This window comes from Prionailurus viverrinus, chromosome A2, assembly GCF_022837055.1.
Source record: "Prionailurus viverrinus isolate Anna chromosome A2, UM_Priviv_1.0, whole genome shotgun sequence".
Classification (NCBI taxonomy): domain Eukaryota; kingdom Metazoa; phylum Chordata; class Mammalia; order Carnivora; family Felidae; genus Prionailurus; species Prionailurus viverrinus.
The window spans coordinates 8,096,279-8,117,860 of NC_062562.1; the positions used below are offsets into that span (position 1 = coordinate 8,096,279).

The 21,582-nt window shown below is 52.8% G+C and overlaps 2 protein-coding genes across 6 annotated transcripts; one reads left to right on the forward strand and one right to left on the reverse strand.

Annotated features, from left to right (window-relative positions):
* Positions 1 to 253: 253 nt before the first annotated feature.
* On the forward strand, positions 254 to 6,529 carry GCDH (glutaryl-CoA dehydrogenase). Of its 2 annotated transcripts, XM_047835091.1 has the most exons (12): positions 254 to 409; positions 496 to 625; positions 715 to 750; positions 1,044 to 1,187; positions 1,338 to 1,400; positions 1,670 to 1,840; positions 2,542 to 2,671; positions 2,753 to 2,969; positions 3,508 to 3,611; positions 3,873 to 3,998; positions 4,326 to 4,486; positions 5,940 to 6,529. In XM_047835091.1, exons 2-12 carry the CDS (start codon positions 535 to 537, stop codon positions 6,011 to 6,013), a joined length of 1,317 nt encoding a protein of 438 aa, XP_047691047.1. In that variant the 5' UTR covers positions 254 to 409; positions 496 to 534; the 3' UTR covers positions 6,014 to 6,529. The 2 variants fall into 2 exon arrangements, with proteins under 2 accessions (XP_047691047.1, XP_047691057.1); XM_047835101.1 differs by lacking the exon at positions 715 to 750.
* SYCE2 (synaptonemal complex central element protein 2) lies at positions 5,676 to 20,484 on the reverse strand. Of its 4 annotated transcripts, none has more exons than XM_047835248.1 (5): positions 20,353 to 20,484; positions 19,600 to 19,715; positions 8,613 to 8,787; positions 6,992 to 7,180; positions 5,676 to 5,850 (listed from the first exon to the last, which is right to left on the reverse strand). In XM_047835248.1, exons 1-5 carry the CDS (start codon positions 20,365 to 20,367, stop codon positions 5,803 to 5,805), a joined length of 543 nt encoding a protein of 180 aa, XP_047691204.1. In that variant the 5' UTR covers positions 20,368 to 20,484; the 3' UTR covers positions 5,676 to 5,802. The 4 variants fall into 4 exon arrangements, with proteins under 4 accessions (XP_047691204.1, XP_047691185.1, XP_047691196.1 ...); XM_047835229.1 differs by having other exon boundaries at positions 8,613 to 8,823; XM_047835240.1 differs by lacking the exon at positions 20,353 to 20,484 and adding an exon at positions 20,111 to 20,305.
* Positions 20,485 to 21,582: the final 1,098 nt, after the last annotated feature.

Below are 21,582 nucleotides of genomic sequence, written 5' to 3' on the forward strand. Positions count from 1 at the left end.
CGAGGTCTGGGTTCCAGGACTCTTTTTTTTCTCGGGCCTCAGTTGCCTCACTTAAGCGCCAGAATCCCTCCGCACACGCCCCCTGCAACTGACCAATCAGGTGTAGGCCGAGCCCCCTCCTAGGGCCAATCAGGACAGGAATCTAGCTGGCCAATTGGCTCCCAGCACTCACCTTCCGCCCCCTCCCTGTTCTGCTTCTTAAAGCAGCTAATAAAACTTGGCCTGGGCGCTCCTGGCTCCACCGGCAAGGCTACCATGGCCCTTTTAAAAGGCAGAGCTGTGGAGGAGCCGAGTCCGAGCACACACCAATGAGAGGCCCCATTCGGCATCCGCCCCTCCCACCCCCTCCAGAGGTCAGAAGCTTTTGCCTGTTGTACTGTGGCCCGTACGGTGAGCGCGGAGGCCTCAGGTAAGCACCGGCGAGAGGGGCGATTGGTGCCAGGGGCCAGGCCTGCCGGTGGGAGCCGCGCCGCTCTGACGCCCCTGCTCCTCCAGGTTGGCCGTGGTTGCTCCGCTTGCCCGTCCGCTGCTCAAATGGCCCTGAGAGGCGTTTCCGGGCGGCTGCTGAGCCGTGGACCAGGCCTGAGCCTCCTGCGCGGGTGGGGCTCGGCGGCGACGCAAACTGGTCAGTGCCGGGTCGGGGGCAGGGCGGGGAGGGTGGAACTGGAGGCTCGGGAACATTCCCGGGGTGACTTTCCCGTCCTGTGTTTCCAGAAAAGGGCGGGAAGACACAGAACCGAGCGGCCAAGTGTAAGGACCCCTCCTTGCGCCGGGCGTCTGCGGCCCTTGTCCAGCTGTCTGTCTGCCCCGGGTGGGTTCTGTCCCAGAATCGACGACTGCCGGGGCGGGGAGGCAGGGCGTGGCCAGGGCCAGAGGCAGTGAGTTTCCCGGAGAAATGCCATCTTGTCAGTCTTTTCTGCAACCCACATCCACCAGGAGCCAGATGGGAGTGGAGGAGTGGGGCTGAGGATTCCAGGAGAGGAGGGTGCGGTGGTGGGCTGGGCTGAGTCAAGCCCGGCCCCACTCTCTGCTCCCTGTCCCAGCCTCACGTCCTGAATTTGACTGGAGGGACCCGCTGCTGCTGGAGGAGCAGCTGACCGCGGATGAGATCCTCATCAGGGACACCTTCCGCACCTACTGCCAGGAGCGCCTCATGCCCCGAATCCTGCTGGCCAATCGCAACGAAGGTGCCCAGGCAGGCGGGGGTGGGTGGGTACTCCCTACCGTGCGCACCTGCTCTGCCTGCTTTAGCTGGGCCCCTGGACTCCTGTGCCGCTGGGATGGGGGCTCCAGTGGGCTGGGGCTGGGCCTGAATGTGGGCATCCGTGTCTTTGCAGTTTTTCACCGGGAGATCATCTCAGAGATGGGGGAGCTTGGTGTGCTGGGCCCCACCATCAAAGGTAGGGACAGATTTATCTCCACACGCCGCCGCCCCCACTGTGTCCTGGAAAGCCCCTTCCTATTCCTGATCCTGAGTTTCCCAATCTGCAAAGCGAGGCTGTTATGCCTCCTTCTGAAAGTGGCTGCGAGGGAAAATGAATAAACTCTCAAGCTAGGGCCAGCTTGGTGCCCCCTCCTTGGGCTCCCTTATGTAGCTCTGTCTCTTGGACCCCAGGAATCACACTGGGCTTTGTCTCCCATTGCCCTATCTTCCCTCCCCTCCCCTCAGGGTATGGCTGTGCTGGAGTCTCTTCTGTGGCCTATGGGCTCCTAGCCCGAGAGCTGGAGCGGGTGGATAGCGGCTATAGGTCAGCAATGAGCGTCCAGTCTTCCCTCGTCATGCACCCCATCTACGCCTATGGCAGCAAGGCCCAGCAGCAGAAGTACCTGCCCCGGCTGGGTGAGCAGCTGCCTGTGGAGCCTGCCGGAAACCAGACCACCCCAGTGGTCTGGAACTTAGGAATGGGACTGTCCCCAGAGCCTGCCTTCTGCCCTACTTCCAAGATAGCCCCAGTGGCCACCGAGATTCCCTGCAGACCCCGGGGCCCCGCTGCTCCGTCTGATCCGGACTGTCCCCTCCTAGGTCTCTCTCGACTCTGCCGCTCTCTCACCACCATCATCTCCTCCTAATTTGCTCCCCCATCCCCAGCCCAGAGTTTAAAGTCTTAACTTTCTGAGTCCACAAGGCCGCACATGAGTAGGCCTCTGTTGACCATTCCAACTCACCTTTGGCCACTCTCTTGACTGCTTCTCCTCAGCCAGACTCGGCTTCTTGGGATTCCTGGAATGTACTACTGGGCCTTGGCATGTCTGTACCCCTGCTGGGACCACTCTTCTCCGTCCTTCCTCCTCCTGCTTAACTCCTTTTACTGACTTTAAGACAGATTATCTGACTCCTTCCTGACTCCTGTGGCGGCCTCTCCCCATCGTGGCATTGTTACTGTGGCCTGGGGGGCTGAGGCTGTCCCCATACCCCCTGGGAGTGCCACGAGAGCGGGGTTGGGTCTGCCTTTGGCCTGGCTTGATCGAGAGACTGACAATTTTCAGTTGAGGGGATGAGTGGGGGACAGGCAGATTTGTGACCCTGTCTTGTGCCTGCAGCCAAGGGGGAGCTCCTGGGCTGCTTCGGGCTCACAGAGCCCAACCATGGGAGTGACCCTGGCAGCATGGAGACCAGAGCCCGTCACAACCCATCTAACAAGAGCTACACCCTCAATGGGACCAAGACCTGGTGAGGGGTCTGGGTGTCTCGGGCAGGTGGGCAGGGGCAGGGGGGAGGTGGCCAGATCTTCACTGCCTGTCCCTCCCCCAGGATCACCAATTCACCTGTGGCCGACCTGTTTGTAGTGTGGGCTCGATGTGAAGATGGCCGCATTCGGGGCTTCCTGCTGGAGAAGGGAATGCGGGGCCTCTCAGCGCCCAAGATTGAGGGCAAGTTCTCCCTGCGGGCGTCGTCCACAGGCATGATCGTCATGGACGGTGTGGAGGTGCCGGAGGAGAATGTGCTGCCTGACGTATCTGGTCTGTCGGTGAGCAATGGCCACCTTGGGAACTGGTATCAGGTCACCTGCTGGCTCAGCTTTCTTGGGCAGGCCCCAGGCCGGGGACCCAGCTGGGGAACAGACACAGTCCCTGTGCTTGTGGAGCCCACACACTAGTGATTCTGAGAGGTTCTGCTTGGCTCTCCGATGTGTGGAAATTGCCCCTTTGGTGACCATCTTGCATATACCGGCTCTGCCCTGGACACATACAGTCCGGAACCAGTTTAACCCTTTGATGCGTGTGCATCTTTTTGTCTCCTTATGTCACCTCCTAGACCTGAGCATCCAACCCAGATCCTGGGCTGGATAAAACTGCGTGCAAACCAAGGGTGAGCAGGCGCCGAGCAAGACTTGCTGTGCATGAGCTCTGGTGCCAGGACCGTGTGGGATCCAAATGGCTGCCCTGAGTCCCTCTGTTTATACCGACTGCGTGTCTGGAGAGGGGGCTTCCCCCTACTTGAGAGTTAGTTCTGCACAGGGCCTTTCAGCTCCCGGTGGGGCTGAGGCCCCTCTCTCAACCCTACAGGGGCCCTTTGGCTGCCTAAACAATGCCCGGTTTGGCATCACCTGGGGCGTGCTCGGAGCTGCCGAATTCTGTTTGCACACAGCCCGGCAGTACACCCTGGATAGGTTTGTGGGGGTTGCCAGGAGGGCTCTTGGGGATGGGGGGGCAGGGGCTCCATCCCTTACCCAACTGGTGACTCCCCATTCCCCGCCCACTGGACGTAAGTTTCTCACTCGGTATAACAGCCTGGGAAGTCCTTTTGAGCAGTGAGGGGCTGACTCAATGACAGGGCCAGGGTGAACTTAGCGAGGGCCGAGGCAGCCTGGGAAGGCTTCCTAGACTGGGGCGTGAACTTGCTCATACTTACCCTAAACTTGCCTGCCTAGGATCCAGTTTGGAGCCCCATTGGCCAGGAACCAGCTGATTCAGAAGAAGCTGGCAGACATGCTCACTGAGATCACGCTGGGCCTTCACGCCTGCCTGCAGCTTGGCCGCTTAAAGGACCAAGACAAGTAGGGGCCGCATATCGGGGAAGCAGGGTGGAGGCAGCAAGGAAGGGACGCCGTGCCCCTCCTGGACATGGTGGTGGCTGGCCCTGGGGAGAAATGTCCTTCCTGCCTCGTGGTTCCTGGGGACCTATCTCTTCTTGCCCTCTTGGCCTTGATGGGACAAGACTGCCCGCTTATCCCTAACTGGGAGCTCAGTGTCTGCTGCTGTGTCTGTGACTTGGGGAATCTTTTCCCCTGGCTTTGCCCAGGGGGGGTTTGCCCAGGGCTTAGGGATGCCTGGGGTCAGGTTTTTGTGACCCCTTACTTGTTCCATGTCTGTGCCACTCCCAGGGCCACTCCGGAAATGGTCTCCCTGCTGAAGAGGAATAACTGTGGGAAGGCCCTGGATATCGCCCGCCAGGCCCGAGACATGCTAGGGGGGAATGGGATTTCTGATGAGTATCACGTGATCCGGCATGTCATGAACCTGGAGTCTGTGAACACCTATGAAGGTAGGGCTGGGGCTCTGTGGGGAGGAGTATTACAGCGGCCTCACTGTCTAGAGAAGGGGGGTGGGGACAGCAGGCCTGAGCCCTGCTCCCAGTTTTCATCACTAGCAGTGTGACCTGGGACAAGTCCCACTCTGTATTCTTATTAGGGGTAGCTCACACTGGGACTGTGGAAGTGAAATGCTCTGAGCCCTTTCCCCCACGGTGCTCGGGAGGAGGGGTGCTCCCCAGACTGCTTCCAACCTCCTTGGGCATCCCCAGAGTGGGGCACGATGCCTAGAGTGAGCTGGTGGATGCCAGGGAGCAAGAGTGCAGCTGCACACAGGAATCACCACTCCCTTTTATGTTAAGAGAAAAAAAAAAAAAAGATAAATCATGATCAGGCTGTGGTGTCTGCACCTGGGAACCGGTTGTGACTAACACTGGGCCCAGAACCCCTGTGAAAGACAGACATGGAAAAAAAATCATTAAAAAAAGTACAGTCTAGTATGAGCCAGGCAGAAAAAGGGGGAGTTGTAAGAGGCGGGTGCTTATCTTGGGAAGAAAGTGGGAGCATGTTAGGCCTTAAGAGAGGTATAGCTCCCTGGGCAGAGGCAGTGAAATAGCTTTTTCTTATTCTTTCTTTTTTTTTGAAATAGCTTCTGTGTGCTATTCTGGATGGGACATTCCAGAAAAAGCAAGAGGGAGGGTTGAGGTGTGGGAATGACCCTGAAGACAAGCAGAGGAGGGCCTTCAGGGTGTTTTATGCAGGGGAGGGACCGGGTCAGATATGCACTTTAGGAAATAAACACACTTATTTTGCTCCATAAGGAGGAGGCAGTAATCCCTGCCTTCTACCCCTTTAAGCTGAGGAAAAGCATGTAAGAGCACTGAGGGCTGTAAAATGTTACCCAGAGTTAAGAGCAGAGGATGTGGGACATGGGGATAGTGGCTTTAGGACAGGGGAGATCAGCTGGGACAAGCAATCTGTCTGATACTTGCTTTCCCATCCCATCTGTAGGTAAGAAGGGCCTGACCTATCCCCACAGAGCTCTGCAGCAATCTCAGCCTCTGGGAAAGGAGCATGAATGGGTTGAAAATCAAACATTTAACCACCTGTGCAGGGAGGGGGTGAATTTGCCAAGCGTAGGGAGTGCCAAAGCTGGGCCCATGGCCAGAGCTGGGCTTGCTGAAGTTTTGGGTCTGGCACAAGGACTTTTGGATTATTTTATTTTATTTCATTTTTTGCCAAGATGCCTTACAGAACTGTGAAAAACAATTTTCTCAGCATGGCCTGAATGGTGGCCTCTGAGCCTAAGAGGGGACTCTCCCAGAAGCTGTCAGCTCTCACCATCTCTGTGGGTTTGTTCTTCTTCCGCAGTAATAGCCTAGGGGGAGGAGAGACATGAAGATTGACTTTAAAGGGAAGTCATGAGCTGTTCAGACTCCAAACCAACTCTGCATTTGTCTTGTCCAGGCACTCACGACATTCATGCTCTGATCCTTGGAAGGGCAATCACGGGGATCCAAGCGTTCACGGCCAGCAAGTGAGCACGCTTCACCCGGGAGCCCAGATGGCCTCCGGCTCCTTCCCAGGGAAATGCTACGCTCTGAGCTTACTCAGGGAGATGGCAGATGGAGCCAATTTTTATAGTGGGAAGTGAGAGACACTGATTCTTAATTATCAAAATTTTCCCTTTGAAGTCATTCAAATGTGTTCCTTAAAAAGAAGATGGGACTCTCTGTACCAAGTTTCTCAGCCCACTTTTAACTGTGGATGGGAATGGATTCCACTTATCTTGGAACAGAAGCTTCTCTTGACAGGGGAGCAGGGAGAGGGAAGGAGAGTGACATGGAAGCAGTCTCTGTGACACTGATCTGATGTCTGACTGAGCAAATCCCGCCTCCCCACGCACCACCCCCCCCCCCCCCCCCCCGCCTGCCACAGCAAGAGTTCACTGTGTGCCCTCTGATCCTCCCATCCTGGGGGTAAGTGCCTTATGCTGGAGGTTGGAGCAGAATGAAAGCGGAAGAGAGAATAATAAAGAGTCTGCATGTCTGACCCCACAGTGTTGGGCCATGTTTAATCGTAAGCACCCGAGAAGTCATTTCGGTCACAGGAAAAATGTGGGGCTGTGTGGTGGGGATTTCCCCCCTCAAGCGGTCTGGCCTGTGTCTTGAGTCTTGGGCTCTGCTGTAATAACCCTGGTTAGGTGCTGACCAGGGCTGAGGGCTGTAGACAGAGAGGCCTTTGTCCTTTCTGTCACCACACAGCTGACCACACAGTGGTGGGAAATAACAGCGGTCCGGCTTCTCAGCTCAGACACACCACCGCAGAGGGGAACCTGGGGCCACCAGTGAGATGGCAAGAGCATCTGAAGGATTTTTGCAGTGACAGTGGCCCCTGTGGGGTTTAGGGCTGGGCACGGTGCTGACAGACTTGGTTTGTGTTGACATTTGCTTTCGTCTTAGCCTCCACAACTCTCCTTCCTCAGGAGGTGGCCCCATGCAGGAGTTTATATCTCGTACCTCAGGCTGGATGCACAGATCTTTGTACACTGTCTCCACGGTGTGGCACACTTGTTTGAGCTCTGTCTCCAAATGGCTGATCTTTGCCATTTTCTGGGTGAACTCTTGGAGCTTTTCCTGAATGATCTTGTTGTGGTGATTGTAAATCTGGTACATCCTCTCTTCTAGCTTCTCTGTCAGGTCTGAAACCTTTTAAAGAATAAGGCATATTTTTAGAAAATCAAGGAAGGGACATCACAAGACATTTGTTTTAAATGGCTAAGATTTCTGCAATATATCTTATAAAAATGGTAAAATTCCAGTGACTGGAGGTTAAATTGCCTATATTTTGAATTTTTTTAATGTTTATTTATTTTGAGAGAGAGAAAAAGCACAGCAGGGGAGAGGCAGAGAGAGAGAGAGGGAGGAAGGGAGAGAGAGAATCCCAAGCAGGCTCCGTGCTGTTGAGCCTGATGCAGGGTTCGATTCCACAGTGAGATCATGACCTGAGCCAAAATCAAGAGTCAGATGCTCAACTGACTGAGTCACCCAGATGTATGTATGTATGTATATATTGAACAGACTCAAACAAGTTAGAAAATATGTAACAGGGGTGCCTGAGTGGCTCAATCAGTTAAGCGTCCGACTTCCACTCAGGTCACGGTCTCACAGTTCGTGGGTTCGAGCCCCACACCAGGCTCTGTGCTGACAGCTCAGAGCCTGGAGCCTGCTTCGGATTCTGTGTCTCTCTCTCACTCTCCGCCCCCCCCCCCCCCCCCGATGCTCTGTCTCTGTCTCTCAAAAAGAAAATGTGACAAAGTAGCCTCTGGGTAGTGGGATCATAGAAATTTTTTTTAATGTTTATTTTTATTTTTGAGCGAGAGGGAGAGAGAATGCATGCAGGAGGGGTGGAGAGAGAGGGAGACAGAATTCACTCTGCGCTGACAGCAGAGTGCAATGCAGGACTCAAACCCATGAACAGTGAGATCATGACCTGAGCCAAAGTCAGACACTTATACCCAACTGAGCCACCCAGGTGCCCCAGAATTTTAGCTAATCTCTACACCCCATGTGGGGCTTGAACTTAAAACCTCAAGATCAAGACTTGCGGGCTATAGGGGCGCCTGGGTGGCTCAGTCAGTTGAGCGTCTGACTTCAGCTCAGGTCATGATCTCACAGCTTTTGGGTTCGAGCTCCACGTCGGGCTCTGTGCTGATGGCTCAGAGCCTGGAGCCTGCTTTGGATTCTATGTCTCCCTCTCTCTCTCTGCCCCTCCCCTGCTCACACTCTGTCTCTCTCTCGAAAAAAAGAAACAAACATTAAAAAAGAAAAGTTGCAGGCTTTACTGACTGACCCAGTCAGACACCCCACAAACCATTCAACTTTTGGAGGACAAATGGGTGTGACAATGAAGGCTCTGTCTCAGTCCCTACTCCCCTGGCTATTAGTACTGGCATGAAATAAGAGGGCTGGCTGGGCTGTGGGTGCAAGAGGGACCTTCATTCCTCATCCTGGCCCTGTCATGTGGTACTATATGCAGTTCGCTTAGCAGCAGCAGCTCATTCCCTCCCCTTTCACCCTTTACATAGGACTCCCTCTCCCTGCAGACTGAGGCTTTGCAGTGTGTGGGAGAATCTGTCACCTTGATCTTGAGGCTGTCCCTGAAGTTGGTCATGAGTGCATGGTCCTTCTGCCTGCTCTCGTTGATGTTTTCAATCAGGTCCTGGGCCCTCTTCTTCAGGATGTCGATGCTCGAGTCCAGAGAGGAAAAGTAGGGTCCTGACTTCCCTTCTAGCATCATCAGCTGGCGGTTGGCACTGGAGGTGGCGATAGAGGGGCTAGAAACCTGACTTCTGAAAGTACAGGAAACTGAGGTCAACACCAAGCTCTCCTGAGAGTGCTGCTGATCTGAATTAGCTCTGTGGTAGGAGGGGAACCAGTGTTGTGTGTCTCCTGCGGGCGACGCTTGTTTATTTCATTCACACACTGCCCTGAGAGGCAGGGGCAGTATCCTCATTTTATAATTGAGGAAACAGACCCAGAGGTGCAAACAAAATCCACTTAAGGTTCCAGAACAGGGGGATTTGCCTGAGTCCAAAACCCACAGTCATTTCATTACACCACTTGCTGCTTTGAAATAAGCATCAGTTAAACTATTTATAGTATATAAACAACTATAGATCGGGGCAGAGACTGTAAAAATCTAGAAGGATTCTGCATATATTGGGTGCCTGGGTGGCTTATTCAGTTGAGTGTCTGACTCTTGATTTCGGCTCAGGTCATGATCTCATGGTTCGAGAGATCAAGCCCCATGTTGGGCTCTGCACGGATACCGCGAAGCTTGCTTTGAGATTCTCTCTCTCCCTGCCCCTCCCCTGCTCTTGTGTGTGTTCTCTCTCTCAAAATAAACATTTAAAAATTTTTTTTAAAAGGAGAGTGCATGTAGATTGCTTTCTCAAGACCTGCAAGAGTTTTGTTTTTTTTTAATTTTGTAACGTTTATTTATTTTTGAGAGACAGAGTAGGAGTGGGGAAGGGGTAGAAAGAGAAGGAGACACAGAATCCGAAGCAGGCTCCAGGCTCTGAGCTGTCAGCACAGAGCCCAACATGGGGCTCAAACTCATGAGCGGTGAGATCATGACCCAAGCTAAAGTTGGATGCTTAGCCGACTGAGCCACCCAGGTGCCCCAAATCTCTCTCTTCTTTAAACAGGATTAGGGGGACTTGCATCATTGTTTCTGGGCCCCATTTCTTTTTGTCCTTCATCTCTGGTTTATCTGATCTGTAAGCACCTTCCATCTGTCAGGCACTGTGCTAAGCTCAACGCCTGTGCTGCATCCTCTTGACCATGCTTTGGGGTTGGTCCATTCATCATCTTTACCTACCTCATAGCTGAGGACACAGGCTCAGCGTGGTTATGTCACTTTCTCTGCCAGTGTGTGGCAGAGCTGGGTGTGGCACCCAGGTGGCCTGACTCGCGGCCCATGTCCTGCTGCCCCTGGGGTCCTCAGTTTCTTCACCCTCTGAGGTCCTCCCAGGTCTTAATGGCTGAGACTCAGAGGTGCCAAGAGAGCGGTTCCTAAACACACCAGGTGACGAGCAACCATAAGGTCAGCCAAGACCACAAGCCAGGCACCGATTCCTTAGAAAATTACATCTTGAGTTTTGGATGCTTCCCCCATAAAACTATTTTTTCTTGGTGGTTTCCTGACTGGCTAAGCTCTTCATTTGGCTCAGGATACAAGCACAGTAAAATCCCTGAGCACAAGAGCCTGGGTGTCCAGAGCTCTCATCTGCATGAAAGTTCCCAGGCCCAAGACTTCAGTAGTGCCCTGGCCCTTGAGTATTCCTTTTGCCAGATCGTTTCTTGCCTCATTGGCTTGTGCTGACTCTCTGACTTGACCTATGAGGCCTAGCCCAGGCCAATGCTCCTTTGAGAAGGTGTCCAGGACCCTGTGCCTGTCTCTATAACTGCATGTGCTTGTCACAGCTCACATCCCTTCCCCCCCCTCACCCCCCCGCCAGAAGGCTGTGTCCTATTTATCTCTGAATTCCCAGCACTCACCACATAGTAAACCTTCCATTGTTTGTCGAATGAATTAAGGACACCTTCCATCTGATCTATTCTTTCCTCCTCTGGCTTTGTACAAAACATGCAAGTTCACCAGCCTCCAAGGCAGGACACGTGTGGCCAGTGCATTTATCAAGATGGGAAAGTGTGTCCCTGAGGCAGATGATCTATAGCGAAGACTTATGTCAACTAGAAAACAACAGAGCAACTAAAGGCTTCCTGAGCATTCTCATAAAAAGTCATTTTACTGTAGGGCAAAGGTTTACCAAAGGAGTTTATGACCCCCTTAGCTTGCGATTACTCCTTTCCTTCAGGGAAGTGAGGCAACAGAAGATTAATTCAGACCTTGGACACTGTCACTTTTTTCTTATTTTTTAAGATTTTTAGAAAATTTATTATTTTTTTTGGGGGGGGGGAGAGGAAAGGACTCAAGTGAGTGAGGGGCAGAGAGAGAGAGAGAATCCCACGAGGGGCAGAGAGAGAGAGAAGCAGGGCTCGAGCGCACAAACCATGAGATCATGACCTGTGTCGAAGTCAGATGCTTAACTGACTGACTTAAGGTGCCCCTTAAGATTTTATTCTTAAGTAATCTCTACAACCAACATGGGGCTCAAACTCACAACCCTGAGACTGTGAGGCACCCCCACACTGGTATTTTAACATTCAGACTTTTGTAACATTTGGATGCATGTGAAAAACACAAAATGGATGGCTCCTAAAAAGATAGGATGCTTTGCATGATGGTAATGAAGTTGGGGACACAGGGTCAAGAAAACCTGGCGTGTGATTTCCCTGAGACCTCAAGCACTGACTGCCCTCCTGTTCAGCCTAAACCAGGGGCTCTATTACTTCAGTCTCCAGCTGGGGGCCTCAGTTGCTCTTCCCTTCAACCCTGTGTCACACCCACGCCAAAACTCCACCCTGACTCTCGTAACCAAGTGCTGTATTTTTTCTCAAACTCAGGAACTTGAATGACACTGGACGAAATCATGATCCCGTGAACAGGGTTCCTGCAGAATCTTGCTCTCGAGCCTCTGGGAGTCCTTAGGACTGGGAATCCTGTCTGTGCTCTGGTCTCCTCCTTCTCATTCCTCTCAAGTCATCCCAAACTTTCATAATTCTCCTGTCCCTGATCCCACACTTGCTTCCCCTCAGGCTGAGCAGACACAGGAACAGTGCAGGCCAATAACTGCCTCCACTGCACCCCCCGTAAATGCATCCACAACTACCCTTCCTCTTTCCAAACTCCCAGCTTGGCAGTCAGTGAAGGGTTCCCTGCCTCTGCCAGGCTCCTGATCCCAATCCCCTTTGCACCTTGCCCTCTTCTTGTACCTTTGATCTCTCTTCCGGGCTGGCCCTCTCCAAGGCATGGCATCTCCAGTTTTACGTATTAGAACAACACACATACCCATACCCCTCCCCTCAAACACCAGCTATCCCTCGGCCAGCCACCTTCCTCTTTCCTCCCCTTCACAGACACGCAGCTCTTCTAAAAAGAGCTGCTGACACTTTCTGAGCACATTTCTCACCTCTCACTCTCTTCTCAGCCCACTTGTTCCTGCCCCAGTTCTCAAATGAAGAGCCTCCTGCCAAGGTCCCCAGCGGCACCTGGAAGACACCTCAGACCATAAGTCCCTTGACCTTCTGGCTCCACCCTTCCCTGCCATTCCCATCACGTGGCATCCCCAGGCTGTGTTGCTGGCCCTGCTCTCTTCCCTTTACACCATCGTTCACATCCTTGCTCTGAGGCCAGAACCCTCAAACCTCCTCTCTGTTGGCCTTTCCTGCTAACCCACCACCTCACAATGCACAACCTGTCATTCCCCAAAGGCACCCTTGTAGCTGGAATGCCCTGGCAGTCCTTTTCCCTACCTACATCCTGCCTCTTCTAGAAACTCTCTTCTGGCTGAGTTACGTGCACACAGCACCTACCGTGTCACCGACTGCACCTTAGCCTCTCCCCCATAGTCTCTGGGAGGACCGGGCTATGTGTCACTCACCTACGCTTCATGATAGCAGTAGTAAAGGGGCATGGAATAAATGAATGGCCAGCAAGGGCTTTCATTACCATCCATCTTCAAGCTACCACAACCTTCAAGCTTATTCTTGGTCCGTGTCTGTCTCCTGAGCTCCCAACCACATATCTGACTACCTCCAGACCTTCTCTACTTAGCTGTCCCAGAAGCATCTGAAACTCCTTCGAATTTGCACGCTGATATCAACATCCTCCTATGACACCAAAAGCCACCTAGTTCCCATGCCAGAAACTCAGCAGTGAGTCTAGAGTCCAGCTTCTCTCTGATCCTCCACATCCTGTGAGAAAGCCCTCCTTTCCAACTCCTTAATCTCTCCCAAATCTATCATTTCGTCTCCATCACGTGCAATTCACCTAGCATGTCTCACCCGGTCCCTAGGGACCTTCTGAACTGCAATTTGATGTCCTACTCCTGCCTGACAGCTTATGAGAGTTCCCACCTGCCACGGGACCAAGTACATTCCCTAGCATGGCACACAGGGCCTTCCAGGGAGGGCCCTAGCTGCCACCTTCCCTTTCTACCCTCCACTCTGAGCAATTTGGAACCTTCAACAACTTCACCAAACCCATCAGCTTCTGCCTGAAATGACTTTCCCTTCATACAACTTCACCATTCGGAGTTCCTGCTACTGCACCCACAGCACCTCCACTTACTGATCACAACACTCCCATGGTTTATACACATTCAATCCTTCCAGCACACTGTGCACGGTCAGGATGGGGACTGCATTCTGCACATCCCCAAGGCGGCACAGATAGTCAATGAATGCTTAAAGGAAGGAACTTCTTCCAGAGCCAGGTGTAACATTCCTGCTCACAAACTTCCTTGTACCCATAGTTGCCTTGTCCCGACAGTGTAAGGATCCTGAAATTAAAATCAACGATAAAAACAGGTGCTTCTTTTTATGTAATTGCTCACAAGCTGCTGGAGCTGCTGACAGTTCAAAGTCGCTCCTTTCTCAGGCTCGAGGGATGGGGCTGGAGCGGGCTTCATGGCAGCTATGCAAATGGTGAAAAATCACTTGAATTCATCTCATTCAAATTTCGTGGTGGGACAAAGGCCTGCATCAGATGTCTGCAGAGAGCTTCCTGATTTTTTCCAACCTCTCCTTTGGGGATTTCCTTCTTTCCATTTCATTTTTCTTAATACTCAGCAGCTGCATATTAATCGGGATGCTAATGAATCATAGGCTTCCCTGGGCCTGCGTTCACCAATTAACTTTAATAAACAAAATGCACAGTGTCCTCTTCATTGGCTTCCCCCATTCCCAGGCCTGCTTCTGCTGCCCAACTCTGGATGGATGCCAGAGAATGGAAGTAGGTCCAACAAAGCAGGCTGGGTGTGCACGGCCCGCAGAGGGGTCGAGTGGGGGAGACTCGGGGTGGGGGCTGTGAACACTTTACCACGCTCATCTTTTACGATCTGTCCTCCTAAGGAGTCCCAAATTCAGTTGCGAGGATTAGGACACAGTTCCCGAGTAGGGCCCGCGCTGGCAGGGGGCCCAGGAACGGTGAGGAAATGGGTCTAAGTAAAGAGACCATCTGTTCGCTCCAGGTAAAGCTGTGATTGGCAGGCGTCTGAGCCAGAGCCGCCCGCTGGCGGGGCCCTCCCTCCGTGGCCTCTAACAGACATACAAGTAAACAATCCGCCAGTCACTTCTGACCACCGCAGGCGGCAGGCCCAGGAGGGGAGGCAAGCTAATCAAACATTCAAGGAGGAACACAACAGAATCTCCGCTGCTTGGGCAAAATGAGGTTTTGCTGAAGTACAGCCAGGAAGGGGGAAGGTTTGACTCAAAGCTACTGAACCCATTCTTCACATTCTGCTTTTCTCTCCCAAAATGTGTTCACATTTTAATCATGTCACTGAGTGTCTGCTGCTGATCTATTAATTGGCCCTTGCACCGGTTCTAATCCATCTGTTTTTTCGGCCCAAAGCTCCTGTGGAACTTATGAAGTCTTTGATATGCTATTGTCTGTGTCTGTCACTCAAATCCAGGTCTAAACATGCTATTTGCAGGAAGATGTTATCAAGCAAATGACTTCAGTCATTTCCTTCTTTTTTTCTGGTCCTGAATTGATAATACACATCTAGAAACCACCCCACCTTGTAGCCTGCTTTACAACTGAGGAATCTGGGAGGTGGGGAGAAGCTGGCTTTATACCCAGAGTCCTCAGAGTCCTGTCCTGAGCCTGGCCTTGTCTCACTCCTTCCCCAGGTGAGCTCACTCACCCTGCCCCTGCCTCTGAAACAGTGACACCTACAGTCCACCTGTAGTCCCTTGTCCCGCCCTGAGTTCCAGGTCAGCAAGTCCAGCTGTATTCTGGATGCGTTCGCATGCATGTCCCCAGTCACCTCAAGCTCAACAAGGGTAAAATGGAACCCGTGTTCTTGCCTCTGCCACCGAAACCACTACCTGCTGGAAACCAGTCTAAAGCGGTGTGCTAGTAAACACTTGGCAAGTGGCTCTCTGTGGGGGAGAAAAAAGGTCTGATCTGTAATGCTTGCCAATTTCCATGGTGCAGACTCCCACTATAGCCAATTTCAAGCTACCAACAAAAAGTCACTAAGTGCTATGTTGGGAAGAGATGTGTAGAACCAGCTCTTTGGAGCTGGGAGGTGCTGGCTCCAGCACACCACAGCAGGAGGGTCCCTGGTGCCAATCACAATGCCTGACACACGGGCATTTTCACTGTTTTGTAGCACACTAGCCGGGAGGCATCCTTGGTTCTTCCCCTTCCTCGTGCCTCACTAAATGATCCTGCCACCCTCTCAAGAGTTCCTCTCCATCTGCCCTGCTAGATGCTACCTCCAGGGGAGGTCTCCCCGTGTCCACTCACGTCCCCTCCCACCCATTCTCCACAACGCAGCCAGTGTCTTTGGAATACAGGAACCAGAACATGGTGCGTCTCTGCCACAGCAATTCCCCTCCTAGGTATCTATCCCAGAGAAATGAAAAAATATATGTCCACACTAAAATTTGTACATGGATCTTCACAGCAGCATTACTCACAAGGACCAAAAAGCAGAAACAACTCAAATGTCCATCAATCAATGAATGGATAAATAAAATGTGGTGGATCCCATAATATAGAATATTATTCAGCCACATACAGAAATGAAGTTCTGATACATGGATAAACCCTGAAGACACTGTGCTCAGTGATAGAAACCAGTCACAAAGGACCACATAAGTGTAGGATTCCATTTATATGAAATGTCCAGCAGAAGCAAATTCATAGAAACAGAAAGTAGTGGTTACCAGGGGGCTGGGGAAGATGCAGAGACTAGGGGATGATGGTTAAGGGGTGCAAGATTTCTTTTTGGGGCGAAGAAAAGGTTATAGCTGACTGTGGTGATGGTCGCACAGCTCTGTGAATATACTAAAAACAACTGAATTGTACATTGTAAGTTCGTGAGTTGTAAAGCACGTGAATTATATCTCAATAAAGTCATTACCAAAAAAGTCCTCAGAGTAAGTCCATAGCTGACACAACGCCTTGTGACCTGGCGTCTGCCAAGCTCTCCGGTGTTCCTGTTGCACTCCCACCCACACCCACACCCACACCAAGCCACACTGACCTGCCTTCCGCTCCCTGAACCGCATAGGGGCTTTGCATGAACTCTTCTAAACTCCTCCTCCCAACATCCACTCTCCCTTACCTTTGGATTCAGCGCTGCTTCTTCAAGGGCGCTGTCTCTGGCTCCCTATTCAGGGCTGGCTGCCCCCGGGGGAAATGTTTTCCCAGCACCCCAGTCTCTTCTTTGTCAGTGCTTGTTCGGCATCTGCCTCTCGGTCAGATGGAAGCACCGGGAGGGTATGAACACATCTGCCCGGTGGACTCAGGGCATCCCTGCTGCCAATCACAACGCCTGATATGCTGGGCTTATCATTGTTTTGTGAACACACCAAGCTTATTCCTACCTCAGAGACTTCATCCTCGGCCTGGCATATATGGGCCCCCGAGGCCTCGCGGCTGTTTCTTCTCCTGAGACCTCCTTAGAGAACTTCCCCGACTACTCCGAACTCCCTATCACTCTAGTTGGTCCTTACCCTATTTTGCTTCTTCACAGCACTTGCCACCAACTGAAATCACATTATTATTTCTATTATCATTATTGTCATTTAGAAAATCAGCTCAGCAATAGACCTAGAATAGCCAATACAATACTGAAGTAGAAGAACAAAGGCGGAGGACTGATGCTACTTGACCTCAACTTACTATAAAGCTGCAGTGATCCAGATAGTGTGCTATTGGCGAACAAACAGACGATGGATCAACAGAACAGAGTAGAGAGCCCAGAAATAGACCCACACACATACAGTCAACTGATCTTTGACAAAAGAGCAAAGAAAATGCAATGGAGAAAGGAGTCTTTACAACAAATGGTGTCGAAATAACTGGAGAGCTGTAGGGGGGAAAAAAAAAACTAGACACAGATCTCACACTTTCACAAAAACTAGATCACAGACCTGAATGTCAAACACAAGACCATAAAACTTCCGGAAGAGATCAAAGGAAAGAATCTAGAGGACCTTCTTAGATATGATATCAACAGAAAACAATTGGTAAGTTGGACTTCATTAAAATGAAAAACTTCTGCTCTGCAAAAGACACAGTGAACAAACTGAATGAAAGGACAAGCCACAAACTGGGAGAAAATCGTTGTGAAATACACGCCTGAGAAAGGACTGGCCTAAAATATACAACGAACTCTTCGAAACGGTAAGGAAACAGGGGCGCCTGGGTGGCTCAGTCGGTTGAGTGTCTGACTCTTGATTTTGGTTCAGGTCATGATCTCACGATCATGAGATCAAGCCCCACGCTGGGCTCATGCGGAGCGTGTGGCCTGCTTGTGATTCCCTCTCTCCCTCTGCCTCTCCCCTGCTTGCACTTTCTCTCTCTCTCTCTCTCTCTGTCTCAAAAACAAACAAACAAACAAACAAACAAACAAACAAACAAAAAACCCAAAACCAACCAATAAGGAAATAAACAACCAGATTAAAGAATGAGCAAAAGATCTGGACACCTCACCAGAAAAGACATATGGATGACAAACATGCAAATGAGAAGCTGTTTGACTTCGTATCTCCTCAGGAAACTGTAAGTCAACACAACAAGGAGACACTACTTCACACTTATTAAAATGGTGAAAAATCCAAAATACCGACCACACCAAATGCTAGAGAGGACGCCAAGCCACAGGAACACTCTCTCATTGATGACGGGGATATAAGCTGGCACAGCCACTTTGGAAGGAGTTTGGAAGTTTCTGACAAAACTAAATATACTCTTCGTCTCATCTAGCACTTGTGCTCCTTGGTATTCACCCAAAGGAAGTGAAACTTCAGGTCCACTCAAAAACCTGCACATGGGGGCGCCTGGGTGGCGCAGTCGGTTAAGCGTCCGACTTCAGCCAGGTCACGATCTCGCGGTCCCTGAGTTCGAGCCCTGCGTCAGGCTCTGGGCTGATGGCTCGGAGCCTGGAGCCTGTTCCCGATTCTGTGTCTCCCTCTCTCTCTGCCCCTCCCCCGTTCATGCTCTGTCTCTCTCTGTCCCCAAAATAAATAAACGTTGAAAAAAAAATTAAAAAAAAAAAACCTGCACATGAATGTTTACAGCAGCTTTGTTCAGAATTGCCCAAACGTGGAAGCAACCAAGACGTCCTTCAGCAGGTGAGCGGATGCGCAAACTGTGGTCCAGCCAGACCGTGGAGTGTCATTCAGCACCGGGAAGAAATGGGCTATCGAGCCATGAGAAGACACAGAGGAACTTTAAGTGCATATTGCTGAGCGAAAGAAAGCTCCAGGACAGCAGAAATTCCGATTTGTTCACTGCTGCATGCTCGGCATCAGCGTCCGGCCAAAGAAGACCCTCAATAAAGAAACTTACTTAGTGAATAAATAAATGTGCGAGAGAAAAGCTGTCTGGGGCATCCCTGATATGCTGCTCTTTCTTTGGCTCCAGCAGCTAGTCCCTTGGCTGTTTCTGTCCGTCCCACCTTCTTTTTTTTTTTTTAATTTTTTTTAACGTTTATTTATTTTTGAGACAGAGAGAGACAGAGCATGAACGGGGGAGGGTCAGAGAGAGAGGGAGACACAGAATCCGAAACAGGCTCCAGGCTCAGAGCTGTCAGCACAGAGCCCGACGCGGGGCTCGAACCCACGAACTGTGAGATGGTGACCTGAGCTGAAGTCGGACGCCCAGCCGACTGAGCCGCCCAGGAGCCCCCCCACCTTCTTAAATATATCCAGAATCCGACTTCTCGTCACCTCAGCAGATCCACCCCAGGCCAGGTTGGAATCATCTGGCACCTGGATGACCCCGACTCCCTCCTCACTGGTCTCCCAGGTTCCACTCCTGCCCTCGCCGATCTGTTCTCTACATACGGCAGCCGGAGGGAGACTTTCAATGCCTTCGCCCAGAGGACTCCAAACCTCTATAAAGGTCCGGGTAGTAAACCTTTTCAGCTTTGGGGGCCCTGTGGTCTCAGCTGCAAAAACTCGACTGGGCGGAAGCAGCCACGGACGAGCGTGCCTATGTGCCAATAAAGCTTTATTAACAATAGTCCTTGCCCGGCTTGTCGTCTCCTCGTGTCCCCCTATTTCAAATCTTTTCACGGGCAACGAACACCCAAAGTCCCATTACCTGTCTGTCTCTCTCACCAGCTTCCTCTTGGGCTCCTCCCGCACAGTTCTGCCTACCCTCAGAGTTCACTCGTCACCTCCTCCGCGAAGACTTCCCCGATTCTCTGATCTGAACCGGCACTCTCTCCCTATCCCCTCCCGCTCCTCCCTCCCCCAGGCTGTCTCCTCCACTCGAGTGTCAGCTCCCGACTGTGTCCCAGCGCTTTGTACCACGCTGGGCACGTAGCAGGTGCGCGACCTCTCCGCGGGGCAAAGGCACCCAAAGCAGACACCCAAAGGCAGGGGCTCGCGGAAGAACCGGGGTGGGTGGGTGGGTGGGGGGACGAGAAGGGTGTGGACCCCGTCGGGCCGGGTCGGGGGGGGGGCTTCCTCACCTGGCTGGCCCTCGACCGGCTTCCTCTTCGCGGCTCTCCTCGTCCTGCTGCCGCTCCTTGCTGTCCCCCAGCGGCTGTGGCTCCGGGTCCTTGCACTCGACGTGGGGCAGATCCACCTGTGAGCACAGCCAGCGCTTGAGAGGCCAGAGGACGGAAGGCGAGAAGGGGTCAGACCCCCCCCTCCCCTTTCCCGTCCCTTCGACCCCGGGCACCTCCGTGTGCCGCTGCGCAAGGCCGGGGACCCCCCCAGGAGAGACGCGCGGGGCTGGGACGGGCACCACGAGGTCGGGGACGTGCGCTGGGACGGCCCTGCGCCCGGAGCGCCGGAGGACGGAGGCGGGGAGACCGGGGCGGGCTGGGGTGAGGGCAGGGGCTCCGGGAGGGGCGCTGGGGGCCCCGGGCTCCTAACTGGGGTGTGTGCTGGCTCGAGTCCTTCGAGGAAGGAGAAGAGGCAGGGGAAAAGGTAGAAAAGAAAAAGGTGCGGCGCCTGGGTGTCTGAGACTTTCTCTACCCTGCTCCTGCCACGCGCCATGCGTGGAAGTCTGTCCTTCCGGCCCGTGTCAGTCACACAGCCCCCGTCAGTCAGTCAGGGCCCGGTCAGTCGGTCAAGAAATCGGGGCCCGGCCGGGCGAGGCGTGGCCTCGACGGTAGGAGGCAAGCGGCCGGGTTCTGGTCCCCCAGGGAAGCCCGAGATCTCGGCCGTTCCCAGTCTGTCCGCCCGCCGCCCACGCGAAGGCAACAAACGCCGCGTACTCCCTGCCGCTCCATCCTGCCTTTTCCCGCCTTCGCCTTCACTCTCTCTGCGCACGCGCCGGCCCCGCCCCCCGGCTCGCGCGCCCCCCGGGCACGTGCTGCATCACGCGCGCCTGGTTCCGCCTCTTTCTGGGAACTTGCGCGCGCAGAGGGGCGGAGTCGGCCGTTAATCCGCCGTTGGGCTGTCCCAGGGGCTGCGCGCGCAGCGGGCGCCGCCTGGAGGAGGGGGCGGTCTCTGTGCGTGCGTGTGCCCAGAAGGGAGGATCCTGGGCGGTCTGTGGGCGGGGGGCATCGAGCTGTCTCGGCGTTAGTGCTTAGGTTTCACTTCACCCGCGCTGTCCCGTGAAATCTTTGCAAGAAAAAGGCCTCACGGTTGCTGTTCTTTGTGACCCATTGCCTTAAGTGAAAAAGTTTATGCAGTGCCACCTTGAGTCAGAGTTACTTGGGCACTCTAAAACTGTCAGCTTCTTAAAAGTTTGGTAGGGTCTGGGGCGCCTGGGTGGCGCAGTCGGTTAAGCGTCCGACTTCAGCCAGGTCACGATCTCGCGGTCCGTGAGTTCGAGCCCCGCGTCGGGCTCTGGGCTGATGGCTCAGAGCCTGGAGCCTGTTTCCGATTCTGTGTCTCCCTCTCTCTCTGCCCCTCCCCCGTTCATGCTCTGTCTCTCTCTGTCCCCAAAATAAATAAGCGTTGTAAAAAAAAATTAAAAAAAAAAGTTTGGTAGGGTCTGGCCTTTACAGACTCGGACCCATACCCCTTACGAAAATGGTAGTAATAACAATAACAATGGACACTTGAGGCGTCAAAGATGGGGAGAAAATATTTGCAAAACATGTATCCATCCGTAACTCACAGCCAGCATCTACAAAGAATTCTTACAACTGGATAATAAGACAACCCCCCCCCCCCTTAAAAATGGGCAAAGGATTTGAATAGGCGTTTGCAGTGCAAAGGTCCTGAGGGGAGCAAACTCAAGTGTGCTTGAGCAGCTAGGCCTAGTGGGGAGGGAGAACAGGGGTTGTGGGTGAGGGATCAATGTTCGGCAGGTTTGGGCTGGGAGCCGAAGCAAGGGGTTAGGATTTTGCTCCAGTTCACTGGTAAGGTGGACCTGCTCTCTGAAACACCTGGCATAGTGTCCAGGTAGGAGAGGCAGCAGGGATCCTGCGCAGGGCTCTGTCTCCTGCCACACAAGGACGGGCACACATCTTGACACCTACATTCTGGAGAACGTG